At 37.7% G+C, this 22,241-nt stretch overlaps 4 protein-coding genes and 1 long non-coding RNA gene across 5 annotated transcripts; 1 reads left to right on the forward strand and 4 right to left on the reverse strand.

Annotated features, from left to right (window-relative positions):
* Positions 1-273: 273 nt before the first annotated feature.
* Positions 274-1,554, reverse strand: LOC113727217 (zinc finger protein ZAT5-like). Its single transcript, XM_027251250.2, has one exon. It carries the CDS (start codon positions 1,418-1,420, stop codon positions 404-406), a length of 1,017 nt encoding a protein of 338 aa, XP_027107051.2. The 5' UTR covers positions 1,421-1,554; the 3' UTR covers positions 274-403.
* A 4,934-nt stretch (positions 1,555-6,488) lies between these two features.
* Positions 6,489-7,003, reverse strand: LOC113726584 (uncharacterized). Its single transcript, XR_003457568.2, has 2 exons — positions 6,879-7,003; positions 6,489-6,778 (listed from the first exon to the last, which is right to left on the reverse strand). It is a non-coding gene; the product is annotated as an uncharacterized lncRNA (long non-coding RNA).
* A 2,076-nt stretch (positions 7,004-9,079) lies between these two features.
* LOC140005936 (anthocyanin 3'-O-beta-glucosyltransferase-like) lies at positions 9,080-9,442 on the forward strand. The gene has a single exon (XM_072047290.1). The coding sequence runs from the start codon at positions 9,080-9,082 to the stop codon at positions 9,440-9,442; it is 363 nt and encodes a 120-aa protein (XP_071903391.1).
* A 176-nt stretch (positions 9,443-9,618) lies between these two features.
* Positions 9,619-14,056, reverse strand: LOC113727224 (superoxide dismutase [Cu-Zn], chloroplastic-like). The gene is made up of 7 exons (XM_027251261.2): positions 13,573-14,056; positions 13,421-13,460; positions 13,216-13,311; positions 12,861-12,892; positions 12,692-12,767; positions 12,489-12,542; positions 9,619-9,847 (listed from the first exon to the last, which is right to left on the reverse strand). The coding sequence occupies exons 1-7, from the start codon at positions 13,921-13,923 to the stop codon at positions 9,822-9,824; spliced, it is 675 nt and encodes a 224-aa protein (XP_027107062.2). The 5' UTR covers positions 13,924-14,056; the 3' UTR covers positions 9,619-9,821.
* A 2,867-nt stretch (positions 14,057-16,923) lies between these two features.
* On the reverse strand, positions 16,924-19,402 carry LOC140005938 (uncharacterized). The gene is made up of 6 exons (XM_072047300.1): positions 18,754-19,402; positions 18,212-18,696; positions 17,917-18,047; positions 17,667-17,874; positions 17,418-17,488; positions 16,924-17,254 (listed from the first exon to the last, which is right to left on the reverse strand). Exons 1-6 carry the CDS (start codon positions 19,400-19,402, stop codon positions 16,924-16,926), a joined length of 1,875 nt encoding a protein of 624 aa, XP_071903401.1.
* Positions 19,403-22,241: the final 2,839 nt, after the last annotated feature.

Consider the following 22,241-nt stretch of genomic DNA (forward strand, 5'->3'; position numbering starts at 1 on the left):
TAGCCATGCCCCCCAAGTACTCCTCTCACTTTAGGAGTGTCATACATCGTTCTTCCCTCTCAAGTAAGAACAAAATTACACACTTAAGTATTTATCACCAAAAAAAAAAAAAAAGGAACAAAAAACAAAAAGATGCCTTCTCTCAGTCACATTTCGTGAATGAAAGGCAACCTTGTACACTAACCACTTACTCAAAGTATTCAGCTTCAACACAAGTAGATGATCAGCATTGGAAACATATAAAGTACTAAAAAAAGAAGAAGTAAAAAACAATTCAAAGAATCATTTGTTAAATATTATTATTGATTCAAGTAATAACAACTAATTGTCATAATTCAAATTGGATATAATTCAAGTAGCTATCAACAACTTTTCTTTTCTCTTATTTTTTCCCCCCCCCCCCTCAGTAATGGCAATCCACCAAGGCAGGGGCTGAGAACACAAGATGTGGTTGTTGATTGGCTGAAAACTGAAACTTCAAGTCCCTGTGGACATCATCTTCAGATGGAGCTGGTAGGTTAAGATCCAAGGGAAAAATATTCCTGGGCTTTTGGTCATGATGATCAATACTTGGGCTTGTTTCAAGGATCGTGGCAACTTTAGAAGTACTAGCTGTCATAGAATTCCTGTGTCTTCTCATATGACCTCCCAGAGCTTGTCCTGATGCAAACTCTGCTCCGCATATCGAACACTCATGACTCTTTGAGGCCTTGTTGCTTGCAGCAGTAGAACAAGGTTTGTTGGTTGATTGAATAGAAAGAGGTGGGCTTTGCCTACCGATCAGTTGGCCTGCAGCCTGTTCTTCTCCTGCAGATTCCTTTTCTTCTTCTTCTTCTTCTTCTTCTTCTTGATGATGATGATGATCATTGGAAGGTGTAACAATTGTGGCTTTGTTGTCTTCTATATTGATCTTAGGCTTCTTGTGACTTGCCCTGTGGCCACCTAAAGCTTGAAATGATGGAAAAGTTCGGTTACAAGTTTTGCACTGGTAAACAAAGAAGCCGACTTTTCCACCTGTTGTTGTAGTAGCCATTTCATTGAACCTTCTACTAGTGAACTTTTCCATCTTACTCTCACGATCCTGATCAACTTGCTTTCTACAGCTTTCTCCTTGTGCCAAAAGAATCAAACAGTTGGCCATATCTTCATCTTCTTGATCTGTACTGGTGGCGGATATTGATATGTCACTAGTAGAAGTGTTACAAGATGGAATTAGAGAATAAATATAGCCCAACACTTCTCCATCTTTCCCACCACCCTGATCATCTCCCCCACCACCACTTGATGAAGAAGAAGTGACCACAGCCGCTCTACCAACCGGAGATAGAGGCCTTTGGCGACGCTTGGTGCGCTTGCCTTTGATAACAATAGAATGATCATTTGAGCCTGAGAATTCTTCCAAGGCATCCATGAATTCCATACCAAAAACTGGTTTCAAGAAATAGTGTGTTGAAGAAATTGAGTAATAGAGGGGAAAATGAGAAGTGAAGTAACCAGCCAAGTGAAGAGTGATGTGAGAAATAGGAGTGATAGTGGGCTTTTGTTGTGGTTTATATATATATATATATATATATATATATATATATATATGTATATATACATACACGCACCGAGGACAGTGAATGGTAAGGAAGTGTTTGGAGTCAAAAGCCAGCCTCGTGAACATTTTCTATGTGTTAGTTTGTAGCCACCAATCTTTCCTTTCATTTCCAACTTGGAAAAGAAAAAAGTGTTTTTCCTTATTAACTACACTCACTCTAAAAGGTACTCCTAACATGTCAAACCTCTTAGGTACAATTAACTAATCCCCTCTTTGGAGGGTCAGTATTGCATAGAGTTTGTTTTAGGCATTAATTTATGGGAAGTGATGTACGTTGCATGAACGATCGTACACTCAAGTGTGTAGAGTGTAGGAAAAAAAAAAAACCCCCCTTTTAAAAAAAGTACGTCAATTAAACTCCTAAAATGACAACCAAGGAAAAAAGATTAGTATAGTTAATACGCTTCTTAATTAGAGGCTCAAGAGTTAAAACACTGTGACAAATGGAACTGACTTGCAATTACATAGAAAACATACATACATGTTACACTAACTGGCTAGAATCCTTACAGAAGAGAATTATGGGGAAGTCCAGTTGTAACTGATCAGCAAAGATGAGACACAAGGTTAGGGTAAAAGTAGATGAAGGGAAAGTTATTAACAGCGTTTTAATTAATTAAGTCGGTTTCACACTTTCTTTGTACGCATTGTTTTGCCAGCGAAAGTCACGAATAAATACAGCCATTAAAGCTAAGGAATTGCACGTTCAAAGCATGCTCCACCTCACTCCCTCCATGCCTTCTTAAACTGATCATCAAGAAAAAAGTGCCACTGTACTAAGTCAGTCCTAACTACGTGTGTGCGTGAAAGAGAGAGGGATTCAAGAGGCAAAATAACGAGATTCGTTTGGCTCACCACAACTGCCTTTTCAGCAACTATTCTCTTAAATTGATGATAAAATTGGTAGTATATTTCCTTTTATCTGTCTCTATCTTTTCTTCCCATTCTCTCGTCCAAAGCTGGTGGGAGGTGTAAGCAAAGCAGCTTGAGTAGGGACACTCGCACACACTAGCTCGTGCATGCCCATGTATATGAGATCAAAGTTGGCTGGCAAACTGCCCATTGGTTTCTGAGGCTCTATACATGCTGCCCGCTTTGTAGTTTGCAGTTTGCGCCGTAGGGGTATCTTTCTTGGGTCAGCAGAGTGAACTGTGAAGTATTATCAGTTTGCTTGTGTTATCAACGCATCAATGTACGTGGTGGTTGTTGTACAAATACGTACAGGATAGATGGGACAGAAAAATAATTTCGGAACAGAGAATTTAGAGCGGTATCATAGATGGTACAATGATCCCGCAGGCACGAAGCAATGGAATTTGAATGTGATGCCAAAAATTAACAGCCAGCAGTTTATTGCGTTAATTGTTTTTTGGATTTAATCATCTAATTTCAAGTGTGAATTATGGTGGTGGAGGGACTAATTAATTATTGCTGGATCAGCTAAAACAGTTCACTATCATACGACTTGGGCACCACATGTTCGCAGGATAGGGCTGATGGAACCTAACGCTGAACTGACATCTCTCCGATGATGATGATGATTAGTATTAAGAAAAACAATTTTGTCTATCATATTCCAGGTCCAATTGGGCCATGATTAATTAAGAGAGGATTTTTCAGCTAATTAATCTTTAATTCTGACAATTGAAGAGGACTCGCAATAATCTTTAATCAGGTGTCTAACTGTGTCTATAAAGTAGATCAAGAAATAATTAATATCATGAGATGATATGACTCAAAAAATTGAACACACACACACAAAGTGAAACAGAAAGTATGAAATGCCTGGCCATGTCTTACATAAGGAAAATTAAAGAAAGAAAAAGAGAAAAACAGCATCCAATTGGCCTTTCATATATACCTTTCTGTTCTATAGCTTTTCCGGTTCTTTTTTGGAATAGTTTATAATGGATTAAACTGTACAGACATTATAACAAGAGAAGATTGCAGGAAGGAACTGCGAAACCTGTTAGGTGCTGTTTACGAGAAGAAAAATCAATTGCTCCAATACATTATCGGAATGAGTTGTCCAAACAAAAAAAATGACAAATTAATACTCCGCTAATATTGATAGCTAAGATGTTGCTGCCCAATATAAAAATCTACATCTGGCTACGTGAATTTTGCAACAGTTTGCCAACTTGTTGCAAAAAGATTTGAAAGGTATTTTTATCTTCAACAGAATCTAAAACTAAATGAATATTTCGAAGTGGTTAACTAATAAGCTGATTTTAATCTAATATGTGCAAGGTTTCGCAATTATATTACCATTAAAAATTGATTAAACATTTTAGTAAAGTCGGCCCATTAATAATTCCATATCAATTATTAATTGCGTAGATTAGTTGACCATCACAATTAATGATGAAAGGCTGGAAATGAAACCTAAAAAATTGGTCCAAAGTGACAAGTTTTCTTGTTATTTTAGTCTCTCTTGATTTAGTTGTTGAGGGGCAACAGCATTACTCAGATTCTCTACATAATTATTTTTCAAAAAATGCCAAGCAGTTCGATCAAGATGGCTGTTGAAGGAAGCATACCAACTCTCTTTTTGTGGTTCCCCCAAAATAATTTTTCTACTTCAAGTGAATTAGGCACATCTATTCCACTTGTATACTAATTTAGGACTAAGAGTAACAGAGTTTATGGTTTCTTATACTTAAGTGCAAGCCACAAACATTAGTATTAATTAGCAGCCTGATTTTGATTACTTTCATGGGCCCACAAAATATGGCTTGAAAATAGAAATTTAAGACAGTATTCAAGGACTAAAAAGGATGGATTAGAGTAAAATCATCCACGTGGAGGCCATAATGAACGATGTGGATGGTGGTCGAACTTAAAAAGCATATGTTCGAGGACCATGCTCTTACGTCGTTTTTTATTATTAAGCAAAATGCTCATAGGTTTGGTTGCCAAATCGTGTACTAATCGCAAATCAAGAACAACTTGGTTTCTACTCAAGTGGACATTTTCTCCGGCTTGGGTAATTAAGCATCAAAAGTCTATTACTTATTTTCTTTATTCATAACCGTTGACAATGACACCGGTTTTTTTTTTTTTTGTGACCTCTGCAATTATCGTGAACCATATAATGTACTATAAAATAGATGTAATTATTATGACAATAAATATTAACACTAAAATATTAATGTGCAAAAGTACAATCAATATGAGTAAATTTAATATACACTCTCAGTGTATACACTAACACGGTTGGATGGATGACACATGAGCAAATTTTGCACATGTATCATATATTTAACGGTGATATAGTGTATACACTGACAGTGTATATAAGATTAATCCAATCAATATTGTTACTTATTAAAATTTGTGTCTTACAAATAATTTGATCCATTTCTTATCAGCTTATGTTGGCTCAATTAGTAAAGATGAACCAACTTTTCACAAAAGATCGTGTATTCGAATTCTGCTACCGATATGACTTTTAAGAGCAGTGTTGGTAGATAATTTGTAAGAACTCCTGACCTATAGTTTCGAGATATGCTCTGACCTGTGGTGGTGATCGGAGACGAACACACTCAAACTTTTTTCTACCCAAAAAAAAAAAAAAAAATCCCCTCCTTTTGATTGCTATTTACTGAGCCCCAAAATCCCAAGATGACACCTAATCTTTATACATATGACAATAACATGCTACTTACATTAATTTATCTGATATTTAAAGTTTATTGATTTCAAATAACAATATTCTTTTCTGCTGCATGTGAGTGGTCCTCCTCTAAGTGAACTACAGCAGCCGATGTGGTAGTCAGATGGGTTGGCTGCTTACTTAAAAAAAAAAGAAAAAGAAAAAACTGCTGATAGAATTACTTATGAATTGTCTACATGAATATATATTGTACAGATGTGTCCGAACATCAACTTTTATTCGTGTATTTAAAGATTTCGAATGGCATACCTTCTATCAGGCTTCTAGTGTTTGGTTTTTTAGGTACCATATGCCGAAGCTTTTACTGCTTATGGTTGCAGTCTCGGATTCTATTCAATTTTTATCCGAGCAATCGGGATAACTTGGGGCGAAGATAAGGCTCGTGAAACAATTCGAAAGAAGTTATTAATTAATGCTCTTAATTTTGATCTTAGTTGGCCAAAAAAATGCTATTACTGTAAGAAGTATTGTGCTAATCTCTTGTTATATAAATGTTCAACTTCCTTTTCTTAAAGGTGAGAGTAGGTACCTATAGTTGGGCAGCCAGAATTTAAAAAAAAATAAATATATGTCACTACTAAATAGCCTAGATGAAAATTGTTCAACACGATTTGATTATACATCGCTCGCCTAAAAGAATAGGCTACTTGATTGTATCTTTGCAAGTCCCAATAATCAGTTTATTCCACAGATATTAAAAGTACACTCCTAAATTAATTTCCGTCAAAAGAATTGCTATAATCTCAGAAGCTAGCTTAGGTTCAACCAGAATTGCTTTATCATCCTTAGTTTTTCTATTTCGTGTGAGATTCAGCCAATGAACATTTGTATGGGCACTGCTTCTCTGCCAATCTCTAATTACATTAGCACAAGACTCGTTGCTGCATAAATTTTGAGCTTTCAACCAACCAGTATAACTTTTATGGTTCCCATTTATATAAAATGTTAATCTTAGACAAATCCAATTAGCTTTTCTCCAAAACACTAAAATTTTCTCAAGAGATGATGAAACTCTTAGTAGTTTATATCATAGTCAAACAACTGATGTCAAGTAATCCGCATCACAAAATGAGAAGGAAGGCATGGCGTTTAATTTTACATTATTGTATAGTGTTTCCTGATAACTTGATCTGCGAGGCATCAAGTCATCGGAAAAGCCATGTCTGACTATTATGTCATGGGAAAATCAATTCAGAAAACCACGCGTCGATGGAAATTAACACAATAAAGCCTTAGCTAATTAAATATTCTTTCATTCATTTACAAATAGTGATTGAGATTAATCTCAATTTCGAACTTTCATGGCAAGAGATGAATGAAAGAAGTAAATCATAGAGAGGTTGTTAAACTGGAAAAGCCAATCGCTAGAGCCAAGTAGAAATGTATACATATTAACTAATGGAGGAGTTGAACGAACTGCACTCGGACTCGGGGAAATAGGAATGAGTTAGACATGATTTAGGCTTCATCTGATCCGACATGCATGAAGAATGTAGAATAAACTGCAATCAGCAAGAAAAATGGAGTTCAACATGCGTGAAGAATGCAGGAAAAAACTGCAATCAGCAAGAAAATGGAGGCCATTAGATAAAAGAAACTAACCCTCGATCGGGAGAGATGATTTAATAATCCAAACCGGTGATGAGGAACTCCAAATGGGTGGCATGGTGCCCATTAAATTTTAAAAGATTAAAGGAATTAAGAAGCGAAAAAGTCAAGAATGAGATTTGGATGGGGTGGGGAGATTCTTGGCGTAACAAATAAATAAGGGATGGCTTGGTGTGAGAAGCACGTATGGTAGTAACAACGCCACTGTTACGCTGTTCCCTCTGGTTTGGTAGCATGGTATCCCACTCCCTCACAACACACGCACTCACACAGTACCAAATATTTTGATCATTTACTATTCAAGGAATAGAATAATAGATCGAGAAACAGTAGAGCAATCATGTAACATTGTCAGAAAGAATTGCTAAATTTCATTGGTGCAATTGGCTCATCTGGTGACTGGTGGACTGAAACACCCTAAAAATCCTTTTACTCGGAAATCTTTTATTCCACTTGACTAGGTTCTTTGATCAAATATGAACAACAGCGACAGATGGTTTGAGTTAATTAGAGGCCCGATATGGTGATACCACTGCTCTGATAAATCACAATCTAATGACATGTCTTGATCAAGTGTAAATTTCCCATCAATCTTGGAATATGTATTTCACTAATCCTTCAACCCTTTTGGCTGATCCGCATACTTTAGTTGGGGCGGGGGAGTGTTGGGGGAAGATAAAGATCAGTATGTATGGTTATAGCATCATATGTAGGCACAATTGTTACACATGTAGGATCTGTTAGTAAGAACAGGTACCTTTTTCACAGAGATTTTGTTAATCGATATAAAAATTATATTAGTAGATAATCTACTTATTTTCCCAAAAACTTATCCTCAGGGGCGGATTTAAGGTGGAGGAACCGGGGCACGGGCCTCCACTTAAATTTCTATGATACTTATATAATTTTGACATAATTTTAAGTGTGCCTCCAGAATTTTTTTAGAAAATATGTGAAAGAATTGATCATAAAATTTAGTTTAGTTACTTATATTAAGAAAAATTTACTTTGTGAAGTTCAAAATGAGAAAGTTATAAACCATTATTAAAATATGAAAATTCGTCGTGAGCAATTGTAAATAATTTAGTTTGTTTTTGAAATAAAATTATTATTACATTAATAATTTTGAGTTTGTCCTTTTATGTTTTTCATGGAATATACATATCATTTGTACTTGTTGGGGAATTTATTTATTTTTTTGCTTAAAAAACTAGAAAAAGAGTAGATAAAAAATTTTAGTACTATTTTTGCCCCCACTAAAATTTTTTTCTAGCTCCGCCACTGCTTATCCTGACCGTTTTTTCTTACTAAAGAAAAGAAAGACAAAGTTGCCAAGATGCCTTTTGGATTTACTAAAGGTTTTACTATCAAGTATCTTTACCTTATAAAAAGCTTGATTAGATTTATCAGTTGTCATGCAAATTATTGCATCTATTATTTATTTAGCATTTCCTCGACATCCCGAGTCCTAAACATGATGTTTCTTTTGTACCTAAACTGCACCAACCGATGGCGGCATTGTAGTGATGTTAAATGTGTTTTTGGAATCTTTTGAGGTGGAGGCAGCAGAACGCGTGGAGCTGATAGATCTTCAACCTCTAACGATGCGTTTCCTTACACTGTATAAGAACAAATTTAGGACAAAATGACTTTTGAATTTCAACCGCAAGGATACAGGCATTTTGGGATTGTGAGGTTGTTTAGAGTGTTGTTATAGCGCAGAGTATAATTGTTGGTACAACTTTTGTTTTTAGCTTTGGCATATACGGTCTTCTATGCGGTAAATGCCCATAAAGTGTTGTTTACAAAAAAAAAAAAAAACGGGTATTATAGGAATGTACCATTATTTTAATTGTATTTTTAGCAGTGGGTACAAGTGACAACAACATTTGTTTCACTGAATTTATGTAAACGTTCTTAGTTAGTAATTAAACTCAGGAGAGAGGGGTTTGTTGACAATAAGTGTCATGAATTAATTGGGGATGGGTATTTTGGGAATGTCATTTTGTTGGAGTGACCGTTCAAGCAATTGGTACAAGTGCTAATAATAGCCTTTTGTTGGTGTAAGTTGTAATTAATTAAAACTCCTTAGTTTTCAATTAAGGTTTGGAGAACATGGTTTGCCAGAACATTATTAGTGGAAGAAGTTAATGACAGTTTCATGTCGGACATTAGTTTCAGTTGCATCTCTTTGAATGCCTTTTGCTTCAAATTCTACCGTTATTGAGCATGCAGTTGTGGGAGCATTCGTGACTCACTGTGGATGGAATTCAACTCTAGAGGGCGTACGTTGCAGTGTGCCAATGGTTGCATGGCCCTTGTTTGCAGAGCAGTTTTTCAATGAAAAATTGTTGACGGATGTCTTGAAAATTGGTGTTAGCGTTGGGGCTCAGGAATGGAGCAGAATCACGACTGAAATCATAAAAGCAGAAGCTTTAACCAAGGCAGTGGATCGTATTATGGATGGAGAAAAAGCCCTTAACATCAGAGGTCGAGCAAAGGCCGTAAAAGAAACAGCTAGGAAGGCAGTGCAAGAAGGTGGATCTTCTTATTCTTAAGGTTTTTGCTGTCAAGCATGGAGCCGTGAGAGGGGAGAGGGGAGAGGGGAGAGGGGAGGAATTCGAACACTGGTGTTAATCATCAAGATCAGGCTAATGCGCTAGTAAAGCCAAAATGCTAACCGAGGTCATTCAGGAAGAACAATACTGAGAGTTCAGAAAAATATCCACAAATCTAAGTCCAAGCATTGAAATTTATTCACTTCATTTAAGCATAAACAAATAGTATGCAAATTCGTTCATACAGCATTTAGCTGCATCTTCACAAGACAACAATCAGTTGCTCTTCCAATTGGACATCCTCTCCATTCAACTCCATATCAAACTTTAAACACCACAAGTGTTCACCGATGTGATCTTTAGGTCCAAGCTAGCTCACTTATATGGGAGTCAAACCGACAACACCTGCAGATAAGATCAGATGATAAAGTATGCCAGCTATCTTAAATAAAACAGGATCAAGCATAGCAGGTGAAAGTGAAACCACCAACAAATCATGGATAAGGCACATAAATATGAAAGAATTTAGATCGTCCAGGTATACCAATATTTTGCATCCCATCATGAGAAGCCTTTTCTAGAGCCCTTTGTTGAGATCAAGAACCAATCACATCCTAATCGAACTATTAGTAGTTTCTAAAGCATCATTACACCAGAGGCATGTTATCATGCACTATGGAATTTTATCTACTATATATGTACATGCCTAGTCTTGAAAACATCACACAGGAGGAAAAAGTTGTGGTATCACTAGATACGGAGGAATAACAAAGTTGTTTGTACAGGAACTGTACATGTACCTCTGTGTGAACTAGACCTTTTCCTCATGAATGCTATTTACAGACTACATGGATCTCTTTGAGGCATATTAACCAACTTGCTTCGAAAAATTTCAACAAGAAGAAAGAAAGTAAACACAAAGGATAACATCCATGATTCAACCTTCATAAAGAGGAGCTCACGACATGTAACTATTAATACCCGAAAAATGCAACAAAAAAAAAAAAAATGCCCTTCAACAGCTTGCGTCCTAAGATAATAAACTAACATAAACAAGTTCTGGAACAATGCATTACTTGATCAAGAAAGCCACATGCAGAGTGGAGCGATGTAAGAAGTTTTTTCCCAAGAACTACACATTAGCATGGTATACAGAAGCTACAATCTCTAAGCCTCTGGAAACAGGCACAATCAAAGTCTTGGAAGTACACTGGCGTGATTTTGATTTCTACATCAGTCCTATGACTAAATTTAAGAAAAGAAAATATGCATCTAGATAAAAGTTGCCATTGAATATTCCTTGAACCAAAGGTCAACTGATCAACTATAGACTGATCGTATTTGCAAATCCTATAATTGTAACAACAGAAATATTTATGTATATTCTTAATAAATTGACAACTTTTCTGGAAGAAATGCATCACCCCATTCCTCATAATTTGTTTTTGTGCACCTACTAAATGCATCATCTGTACACTTGGTTATGTATGTTTCCTGTTTATGATATTCTGGGTTTGACCCCAAGCAAAGGTGGTTATAAATGAAATGCAATGATGATTACTTGCTCTCTCAATCTGTGGCCAATGGCATCTGACAAGAATGAAATTTTATTGCCCAATCTTTTTAAGGGCATCTGGGAAGGTCCCTAACAGGTGAGACTTCAGAATATCAGCTATGCTGAATGTTTGGATGGGAATGGGGACATTAAGGGGAAAACTTAAATTCTAGCAATATTCTTTTCAGACACACTTCTGAGCACATCATTTAGAGACACTGAAACACCATAGGGCTTTCTAGATATTCTTTTTACACTGCACTAACTCAAGAACCTTAATCCATTCATCTAGATGTGACAAGAAAGATTAATCTGCATGGGCTGTATATGACAGTTAAAATAAGAAGTAAAGCTGCAATGCCATAAAGCTAAATAATATTTGCAAAATGAGACATAGACAGCAATCTGGTCAAATACGCTATAAGTTTTACAATGAAAAGATGCAGACATGCAAAAAATCCATGCTTTCTTAGCTTGCACTCTGCATGTAAGCTTCGTATCACTTTACTATTTATTTGAGAAGAAAACTAAGACTTAACTTCTAAGGCCAAATAACTGCTCGGATACAGGACAAAGGTTCTAGTGGCAGAAAACCAAAACCACTCTCCACGATATGCTCCTCCACAAGATGTCTTTGTTCAGAAAGGAAGCATGCGTTAAGGATTAAAGAGATCAATGGTGCATTAACCATGTAAATCATCATCCAAAATTTTAGTAAGGGGACCAACCAAACCCTCCCCCCACCAGGGCTGGAGAAAAACATCCAACAAAAATGAGTTTGTAGAAGATTTCCAAGCAAGAGAAGCACAAAAGACAGACACACTCGGTCTACCTCGTGATTGCACAGAAAGTTGAGTTCTATAACTGACTCAACACTTTGGCATACTGACGATCATAGTCAGAATGTCTTATCCAGAATTTTTTTAGGGGAACAGAAAAAAAAGGAAGAAGGAAAAGGGACATTAACAAAAGACCAGCAGATTAATTATATGACTTCAGTTAGAACAAAAGAGACCAATTGGAAATGAATTCAAATGAAAACAACCTCCTACAACTCAATGGACTAGCAGCGTTATGATGTAGAAAAACAAGGATCAACAGCAAAATTTCTGTGAGATTATGATGCACCACGAAAGTCACAAGAATCTCAGCTGCAAGAACAATAACAACAACCACACTATTTCAATGTTTTCCATAAGGTCCTCAACAAACAGTGAAGGTTACGCAACACAGATAGATAGTGTGGAATTGCAATAAGACCTCCCCCACAGCCATAAACTAAACTTTTTCAATACTGTTATCAAGAGTTGAAAGTAATTCATCACAAATGAAACTAGCAATAAACTAGCTGGTGGCTGGCAAGGAAGGAACTTAGGCATAATGTTAGGTGCATGATGTAGTCATTGTGCTCCCCCAGGCAAAAAAGAAAGCAGGTACTGGAACTTAAAATAAGAAAGTAATGAAGTGTGGGAGAAAAATGTATTTGCATACCACAAGCTAATCTTCCACCAGCATTGCCTGTAGTTAGACTGAGTTCATGACCACCTACAGATTGACAGCCAAAAGGAAAGGTTAATGACATACTAATAAAGCTCATAACAGCAGCAATTTGGGTTATCCTTAGATTCTACGGACTCAAAAACAACAAGAACAGTACATCTTGAATAAAATATGAACATAAACAGTAACTTTACCCTTTCCAAGGTCATCCTCCAGCTCATGAACTACCAAAGCCCTTCCAACAACCGAGTTTGGACCACTCAGAGGTATCTGGACGTGAAAATAGAATCACATTCCTCAATAAGAATTGTCAATATATGATCATACACACAATTCAGAGCAGCATGAAGTTATCCAATATACCTGATTGTCCACGATGGTTGCCTCAGCCACACCTGGATAACATTGAACAACATCAGGATTACAGAAAAAGTCACAATCATCAGCTCTGATAAAAACAAAAAGATCCAATCTTGAGTAAACAATTACAGGTTACTTCCAGTAAATAACTTTGAATTTAAGAAATATGTATGCTTTTATTAGGTCTCCATAAATATATAAGTTGGTTTCTGCAATATCAACTTAAAAGTCGACGAGTAAGAAATCCATTTCCTCCTATCCTCCCTTCATGTTACATTTCCTTTCTTATTTTGTAATTCACTACGAAAACGCCTTCTATATTTCTCAAACTGAATAAAACGATCAATCTAAACAATACCATCGGCATTGGCAACTATGTTTCCCAGGTCACCCGCATGACGGACATCATCTTTAGGAGCTCCATGAGTCAACCCTTTCGGATTAAAGTGCGCTCCTGTTAATGCACGGTAAACCACAATCACCAACAGATTTCGCCCAGAAAAATGCAGGAATAAACCATCATTTCCACTAAAATAAGCTTTAAATACTAATAAAAATCGAACCTGTTGACATACACCCGTTTGTGGTATCACCATACTCATGCTATGAAAATCCCAATTGGAAAAAAAAAAAAAAAAATTTGAGCAAGACAAACCATAGATATTTGGCTAACAGTAATAAAGTGGAACAAAATTAAAGGAATAAAAAGACTAACCAAATGGAACCCATGTTTCCCTGGAGTAAGCCCATTAACTTTTACAGTCACAGTTGTGAGGCCATCATCATCTTGGGTGAGAGTGACGACGCCTTCCACATTCGAGGTGCCTTTGAGGACAGCAACCGCTTTCTTGGTGGCTGCCACGACAGTGATAGGCTTAGGTGCGGCGGCGGAAAATTGGCGGGGAAGCTTGAGAGATGCCCCATGAAATGAGGAATGAAGTGATAAAGAAGAAGGCGAAGAAGAAGCGGAAATGGGATTGGAGAGTTGGGAGAGGAGAGGATGGTGGTTGACGGCCGTGAAAGAGAGGATAAAATGGGCGGCCATAGCTGCAAGAGCAGCTTGCATTTAGGTGAAGAAATTGATAATGGCTAGCGAGTGATTGGGAGGTGCGAAGCGGGATTTCTCTGTCTGGGTTGTTCTTATGTTTGCTGGAGTCACTAGCCAACTAAAATATGCATTACTCCCGGTGAGAGCCCTGAAAGCCACCTGTGGTCCTGGAGCCGAGCCGTGTTATTGACTTATTGGTCCCGGAAACGGAGGCATGCTCTAACCTCAACCCCTGAACCGATTCAAGCATTTAGACGAATCTGGCACTTGGTATCATTTTGTTTCAACTTTCAACTTTGAATTACTGGTCCAATTGTTACTTTGAAGAATAAAACACCTGTACATTGTGTACTGTACCTGTTTTATTGGGGGTTCTAGTCTGCTTGACTGCTTCTATGATCTTGAAAATAGTCCAACTTAGTTTATGCACTAAGCCAAGACACATGAGCAATAATGCAAACATTCTTTATAATATCTTTAATACCTAACTTAGCCGATGAAAATATTATCTATTAATGATGAAGGTCCTAATATGATTCTGCTACATTTTTCCTTCTGCATGCATTTAAGAATCACTCTGTCAAGGTTTAATTTGACTTTCTAGTGAATTAACTATGCTGCTTTTGCAATTGAAACCACAAGCAACTTCAAGAATAGCCTATACCAGGGATCTGCTTCAACTTCAAGAATAGCCTATACCACTAAAACTACAAATGTCGCATCTGTTTTGGTAATTGCAATTTATGTCGGACTTTAACTGAGCTTTTAATGTGATTCAACCTAAGTAGATAATCAAGTTGAACTTGAGTATTCAATTTGCAAACTGCAAGTTCTTCGATTTTAAGCATCTGTCAGATCAATCGTACGGTGTGCAATTTTTTTTTTTTTTATGTAACTGTACATCTAGTATAGTCTAACTTCCTACCGAGGGAGCCTACTCTAAGAAATGACCCAACTGAATCGGGGGAATCTGTCAGGCTCGCAGGCTAAATCAAGAAATTGAACAGAAATTGAGAGAAGGAAGAAGAAGAAAAAGTAGAGGAAAGTGAGAGAAAGGGGAAAGGTAACAGAAAGGAGAGAGGGAAGCAAAGTGAATCTATTGCAATAAATGTGATAACCGTATTTCTGTTACAAGGGCTATTTATGCAATTTGCCCCTACTGAATGGTATTCAATTGTGTTTCAATTACAATCACCGCGCCTATTTAAGTGTAACGGTGTCGTCTTATTATTTGCTTCTAAAACGCACAATTCCCGACACTAAACGACATGTACTCAAATTCCTTTGGTCCTGACAATCCCATCCCCTTAAACAAAAGCTTGCCCTCAAGCTTTGAAACCTGGAAATTGCCTGTCTATGAAGCTTCTATCCTCCCATGAAGATTCGGATTCTGGTAGGTTATTCCATTTCACCAAGTACTGGATGATGGGTTGAGCAGCTCTCATGATGACCCGTCTCTGGAGTACCTTCTCGGGCCTTAATAAGCATTGATTTGCTGCATCCAATTCTGGCAGGGTAGACTCCACTACCTATGTCACTCCCATCTTCCTTTTAAGTAGTGATACGTGAAACACTGGGTGAATGCGAGCCCCCTCTGGCAATTTAAGCTTGTAAGCCAATGCTCCCACTTTTGCAATAATTTGAAAGGATCCAAAGTATTTGGCAGCCAGCTTCACAATCCTACGTATAGCTACTGATTGCTGCCTGTAAGGGTGTAGTTTGAGGAACACCCAATCCTCTTCTTGAAAGATCCTCTCAGACTTATGCTTGTCAGCGAATAACTTCATACGATTTTGAGCCTTAGCCAAGTTCTCCTTGATGAGAGATATGACATGTAACCTTGACTGAACCATATTGCTTGCAGCAGGTATGATGCTATCATGAAAGGGCCCCAGTGAGATATGGTTCGGCTTATATCCATACAGTGCTTCAAAGGGAGTGATTTATAAGCTGGTATGAAAATTAGTGTTGTATCATAACTCGGCTGTGGCAAGCCAACTACTCCAGTGGGAAGGATGTTTACTGCACATGCACCTGAGCTAGTTTTCCAAACACTGATTGACTCTTTCACTTTGACCTTCTGATTGTGGATGGTAAGAGGAACTATAGTGTAGTTTTACTCCAACCAAGCTGAACAACTCTTGCCAGAAGTTGCTAAGAAAAATCATGTCCCTATCAATTATGATTGTCTCTGGCAACCCATGCAACTTGTAAATGTTGTTAAGGAAAACCTGAGCTACTTGCTGTGCAGAATAAGGATGAGTGAGTTTGATAAAATGACTGAACTTAGTGAAACGATCCACCACTACCAAGATGGTGTCAAAGCCATGAGAGGGTGACAGCTGTTCAATAAAATTCATGGTGAGGTGGGACCAAGCTTGCTGAGGCACTGGAATAGGCTGCAGCAAGCCAGGATAAGGGACATTCTCATGTTTGTTCCTTTGACACACATCACAAGACCTCACATACTGGATGATATCTCCTTTAATTCCAAGCTAATGAAATAAATACCACACCCTGTGAAGACAATCCCTCTGTCCTGAGTGCCCTCCAACAGCTGAATCGTGCAAGGTTTTGATCAGGTTGGTTCTGACTCCATTAGTTGTGCCCACATACAGCTTTCCTTTGAACTTGAGCACTCCATTTTTCATATGAAAATCTGGGTCTACATTGGGTCAACACTAGCTCAGACAACTTCTGCTGAGCCTGTGCATCCCCTATGTAGCTCTCCAGAAGCTCCTGTGTCCACCTAGGTTGAATAGAAGATATGGCACACACCTGAGCTACCTGCAGCTCAGCTTCCCTATTGCTATCAGAGGCCCCCTCCATTCTTCTTCTGGAAAAAGCATCAGCTACACCATTCTCTACACCCCTCTTATATTGTATCTCATAATCTAAACCAAGTAGCTTAGTAAGCCGTTTGTGTTGTAGTGGTTGGGTGAGTTTTTGCTCTAGCAGATGCTTGAGAGCTTGGTGATCTGTCATGATGATGAAGTGGTAGCCGACCAGTTAATGCCTCTACTTGTTGACAGCCAACACCAAAGCAAGCAATTCTTTCTCATACACTAACAACCCTAGATTTTGAATTGATAGAGCTTTGTTAAGAAAAGCTATAGGATGACCCTGCTGCATCAACACTGCTCCCATGCCAACCCCACAGGCATCAGTCTCTATCACAAAAGGAAGTTCGAAATTTGGCATGTTCAATACAGGAGCTGTGGTCATAACTCTCTTTAAGTCTTCAAATGCCATTTGACCATTATGGTTCCATGCAAAGCCTTCTTTCTTTAATAACAGTGTCAGTGGTTTACTAATCACCCCATACCCTCTGATGAATCTTCTATAATATCTAGTCAAACCAAGGAAACCTCTCAACTCTTTGACTGTTGTAGGGGTATGCCAGGACTAAATACACTCAATTTTAGCAAAGTCCATGCTCACTCCTGTTTCAGAGATCACATGTCCCAAATACTCAATTGAGGTCTGAGCAAATGAACATTTTGACCTCTTACAGTACAACTGGTTCTCTACCAAAACACTGAGCACGGTCTGCAAGTGTTGTGCATGTGATTCCAGAGAGGGACTGTACACCAAAATATCATTAAAAAAAAAACTAAGACAAACTTCCTTAGATACGGTTGGAGTATTCTGTTCATCAGTGCTTGAAATGTAATTGGTGCATTTGTCAATCCAAAGTGCATTATTAAGAATTCAAAATGTCCATGATGTATTTGGAAGGCAGTTTTGGGAGTGTCAATTGCCTTCGCCCTCAACTGATGATAACCAGCCCTGAGGTCCAATTTGGACATATATTTCGTGTCATGTAACTCATCTAATAGTTCATCTACGTTGGGGATAGGAAATTTGTCTTTTACAGTCAAGTCATTCAATCTTCTGTAATCAATGTACAGTCTCCAGGTGTAATCCTTCTTTTTAACTAGCAACACAGGGGAGGCAAAGGGACTGGTACTATGAATAATAATCCCATTAGTAAGCATCTCAGCAACTTACCTTTCAATGTCAGTTTTATGGGAGTGGGGGTACCTGTAAGGCTTGAGCTTGAAAGGTTCAGCTCCTGGTTTAAGGTTGATCCGGTGGTCTAGCTCTCTCTCTGGGGGCAAAGTTTTTGGAGTTGTGAACACCTAAGAGTATTGTTGTAAGACCTTATCTATAGGCTCAGACAGTAGTTCCTCTGGCCCCCTTGCTACATCTGTTTGCATGGCTGCACAGCTTCTTTATTTCTCCTGTATGAAGGTTCTGAGATCCTTGCCTCTCACTAGTTCCATTTCAGATTGGTTGACAAAACCTTGAAGGTGCAGTAAACTCCCTCTACTGCTAAAAACAATACTGAGAAAGTGAAAATCAAATGTGATGGGGCTGAACTGGCACATCCAATCGACTTCCAAGATGATGTCCCACCCCCTAATTCCATGATTTTCAGGTCAAATTGGAATCTGTACTCTTGGATCAACCAAGTGACATTGGGGCCCATAGCTCCACTGGTAATATCAGTGCCATCAGCCAAAGTTACAATGAATGGATTAACTGATTGATATGACAGTTGCAACAAGTTGACAATCCTATGGTTAATGAAGCTATCAGAGCTTCCTGTGTCCACTAAAATTTTGACTGGAAACCCTCCCAAATTGCCCATCAACATGATAGACTTTCTCTTTAGAGTACTAGAAAGAGCATTTAAGGATACTTCTGCAAGTTCTCCCACTCTTCCTGTAAGTTCATCTTGTTCTCCTTCTGCACCCTCAAACTCAGTATCTTCCCCTTCTTCAGTGTCTAGACAGTTCAAAGTTCCTTTCTCACACTAGCGTCCAACTCCAAATTTTTCTTCACATCTATAACACAGGTTATGCTTATGCCTAAACTGCATTTCCTCAGCAAATATTCTGCTGAACTCTCTGTGCACTAAGTCAGTTTTCTGGGAAAGGGGATTGATGGCAGGTAACTTGTAGGAGTTTTGGCGATTCTGGTTATTTGCAGAATTCCTATACATTCCAAATATTGGCTCCACTGCAACCCTCCCTGAAGCCTTACTTTGCTTAGACTGGATTTCCAAGGAAGATTCCTGCAGTTCAGCTACCTTAAAGGTCTTCATCAATGTTTGTGGTCTGAACATCTTCACCATAGGCTTGATACCCTCCTTGAGACCACTAATGAAGTTAAATACAAAGTAAGGTTCATCCAACTTGGAATTTTTCATCAGTATTAGTGTCTTCAACTCCTCAAACTTTTCCTCATATGCCTCCACAGTACTTTTTTGTTGCAACTTGTTGAACTCTTCCACAATGTCACGAGAACTACTCCCAGAGAACCTCTCGCATAGGAGCTCACTGAACTCCCCCCAAGGCATACCAAGCTTCACCAGCTTCACTCCTTGAAACCAATTGTCAGCCTTTCCTTCCAAAAAATCTCTACCACATCTATCTTTTGGTTTTCTGCAATCTGATAGTTCAAAAAATACTTTTGGCATTTCCTCACTCATTCCTTAGGATTTCTAGAACTAAACATTGGCAGTTCCATTTGAGGTATATTAGGGGTGAACTGTCTACCTCTATGTTCCTACTGGATCCCTGGCCTTTCGATTGATGATGTTAATCTCAAATGAGCTGGTGGTGTGGGAAGGATTGGCTCAGCGCCGCCGCCATCAATGTCAGGCAGGCCTTTCTCCTTCATCAGCAGCTTCAGCACTATGTTGAATCTTTGTTCCACCTTATTGAACTTCTGATCCAAGCCTCCGACTATCGCTTCCAATTTCGCATTGTTTTGCTCTATTTCTATTTGGAACTTTTGCCGCAACTCTTCAGAACTTGCATTCTGCAACGTCGTCATAGATCCCATCAGTTCCTGAAGTTGATGCTCTTGCTTCTTGAGTTGATCTTCCAGGGTCCTAAATCTCATGCTCTCCGCCATTTCGGATATTTTTGCCGCCAAGAATTAACCGTTCAGATACCAAATGTTAGGCTCGCAGGCTAAATCAGGAAATTGAGTAGAAATTGAGAGAAGGAACAAGAAGAAGAAGTAGAGGAAAGTGAGAGAAAGGGGAAAAGTAACAGAAAGAAGAGAGGGAAGGAGAGTGAATCTATTGCAATAAATGTAATAACTGTATTTCTGTTACAAGGGCTATTTATGCAATTTGCCCCTATTGAATGGTATTCAATTGTGTTCCAATTACAATCACCGCCCTTATTTAAGTGTAACGGTGTCGTTTTATTGTTTGCTTCTAAAACACACAATTCCCTACACTAAACTACATGTACTCAAATTCCTTTGGTCCTGACAGAATCGGATGGAAACTAAACGACCATCAGACCAGACGGGTGTACCACGCACTCGTATGAATTTAGAACAAGTCTCATATAGAGGCATATTGATGGGAGATAAACCTTGACCTCCTACCCCATAATTAATGAGGTGGCCAACTCCTCTAGAATGAGTTGATTAGAGGAGTTAGCTAGTGTGCAATTGCTAAATAACTTTTGACAACATAACATAGTGTTGTTGGTCATATGCGCTCCATTTGTATGCATTCCACCATTGTGAGTTTCAATTAAAACTTACAATCTAGCGATCTTGTCTTCCTATTAAAGTATTTGTTTTGGTTTGGATTGACCTGATTTAAAATTATTTCAAGTGGTTCCAAAAGCCATAGTATGTGAACTCAACTCATCTCAACTTTGATTGCATCCTAATATACAAAATTCACCTAAATATTTTCCATACACATACCATTTACCCTCAATTTGCACCTCTTGCATTTCCCCCCACATCCTAGGTCTAAAAGAGTAAAACTCTAATAAAAAAAAGAAAAAAGTAGTGCTAACTCATTAGATTATTGATTATTAAGTATTTAAATCAATATTATATACACCAATAATGTATATGATAATAAACATAGATGCATGTCACAATGTACAATAATTGAAATTCAAGCTCGAATTGAGATTAAGTGACTCACACCCACACTCACTAGTGTATGTACCACTGCTATATACAAGATTAACCACTAAACATTTCTTTTTATTTTACTATCTCTTGAACATGACTTGTCATATAATTTTAGAAGCTAAGAGATATGTCTAGTTGATTTTTAGTGGACAGCTGGACACTAGTTAGAGGAAGCCAATGTTAAATTCTTTTGGTAAAGTGAAATAAAATCAAGAAAGTACCCACGTCCTTCAATTACAAAAGCATACCAAGTATACCACATAATCTCATAATCTTAAAGGTAATAAATACATAGAAATGCTTAAGTATGGAATCTATGAGTTGGAACTTAGTCACCCTGTCATACAAGTTTTTTGTGTATAAATCATAAATCTATAATGTTAACAAGAAGTACTCATTAAACACCTTCTCAAGCAGTTCAATGTGAAAAATTACAAGGTCGAAGATTATTGTACCTTATTCACTCCTTCCTAATCCTTTTTCTATGTAGCTGAAGAAAACAGAGTAATCTAGTGACAACGACGGGCACTTCCTTATAAAAGATTGTGTTCTGTTCGAATTCTGTTATCGATGAGAGAGTTATATTGACGAACGATCTGTAAAAACTCCCAGAAACTTTTCAAGTTTAGACATTTACTCTTTTTTTTTTTAGTTAGAGACCAACATCTTGAGACTAATGTGCCGCCCAAGGGTCTACTACTTTAATTAAATATTAAATAAGTTTGCAATTTGGAAAAATCATTTTTTGAGGAGAAACCATGCATTTTTTGAACTTGCACACTCCATTATTAGAATATATAAGAGGTCCAAATGAATTGAATTTGAGTAAATTGAAAAAAGACATACAATCTTTGCAAGATTGGTGTTTTGCAAAATATACGACTCATGTCCCTTTAGATTTTTTGAATTCCGTGGGAGGCGTAGCTACTGAGACCAATGTAGTTAATTATGTCTCTCCTAGAAGTTGGTTAGCTACTTTTCATATCATCATCGTCCTAGGATTCTTCTTCTTCGTGGGTCATTGGTTAATCTTTTCAACAAAGTTTAGTAACGAACAAAATGATCCTATTGTTCCGATGGAGAGAAGAACCCATGATTAGCTTTTCAAAAAATTTCCAAACGAACAATTTCAACAAAATCTTTCAATTTCTTATTTTACTATGTTCAACTCTATGTAGTTCTCTATTTGCGGTGTACATTAAATGTACAGAAATGGCTATAATAGAATTCCTCTTATTCATATTAACAGCTACTCTAGAAAGAATGTTTTTTTTTTTAAATTAGTGTAAGCGGAAGAACTCGAATCTGATACTTTTTACTTATACTCCCTCCTCCTTACCACCCAATCCAACCCAACCCTCCCCCCAGAAAGAACG

Source organism: Coffea arabica, chromosome 1c (assembly GCF_036785885.1).
Source record: "Coffea arabica cultivar ET-39 chromosome 1c, Coffea Arabica ET-39 HiFi, whole genome shotgun sequence".
Lineage (NCBI taxonomy): Eukaryota > Viridiplantae > Streptophyta > Magnoliopsida > Gentianales > Rubiaceae > Coffea > Coffea arabica.

Excerpts from the sequence above, each read along its gene's own strand:
- LOC113727217 (XM_027251250.2), bottom strand. The coding sequence starts at position 1,420 with ATGGAATTCATGGATGCCTTGGAAGAATTCTCAGGCTCAAATGATCAT.
- LOC140005936 (XM_072047290.1), top strand. The coding sequence starts at position 9,080 with ATGCCTTTTGCTTCAAATTCTACCGTTATTGAGCATGCAGTTGTGGGA.
- LOC113727224 (XM_027251261.2), bottom strand. The coding sequence starts at position 13,923 with ATGCAAGCTGCTCTTGCAGCTATGGCCGCCCATTTTATCCTCTCTTTC. Across the intron at positions 13,461-13,572 it reads GGAAACATGGGTTCCATTTG|CATGAGTATGGTGATACCAC; the intron begins GTTAGTCTTTTT and ends GGATTTTCATAG. Across the intron at positions 12,543-12,691 it reads GGAGGATGACCTTGGAAAGG|GTGGTCATGAACTCAGTCTA; the intron begins GTAAAGTTACTG and ends GTCAATCTGTAG.
- LOC140005938 (XM_072047300.1), bottom strand. The coding sequence starts at position 19,402 with ATGAGTGAGGAAATGCCAAAAGTATTTTTTGAACTATCAGATTGCAGA. Across the intron at positions 18,697-18,753 it reads GCATAACCTGTGTTATAGAT|ACACTGAAGAAGGGGAAGAT; the intron begins GTGAAGAAAAAT and ends TGAACTGTCTAG. Across the intron at positions 17,489-17,666 it reads ATCATCAGTTGAGGGCGAAG|TCCCTCTCTGGAATCACATG; the intron begins GCAATTGACACT and ends TTTGGTGTACAG.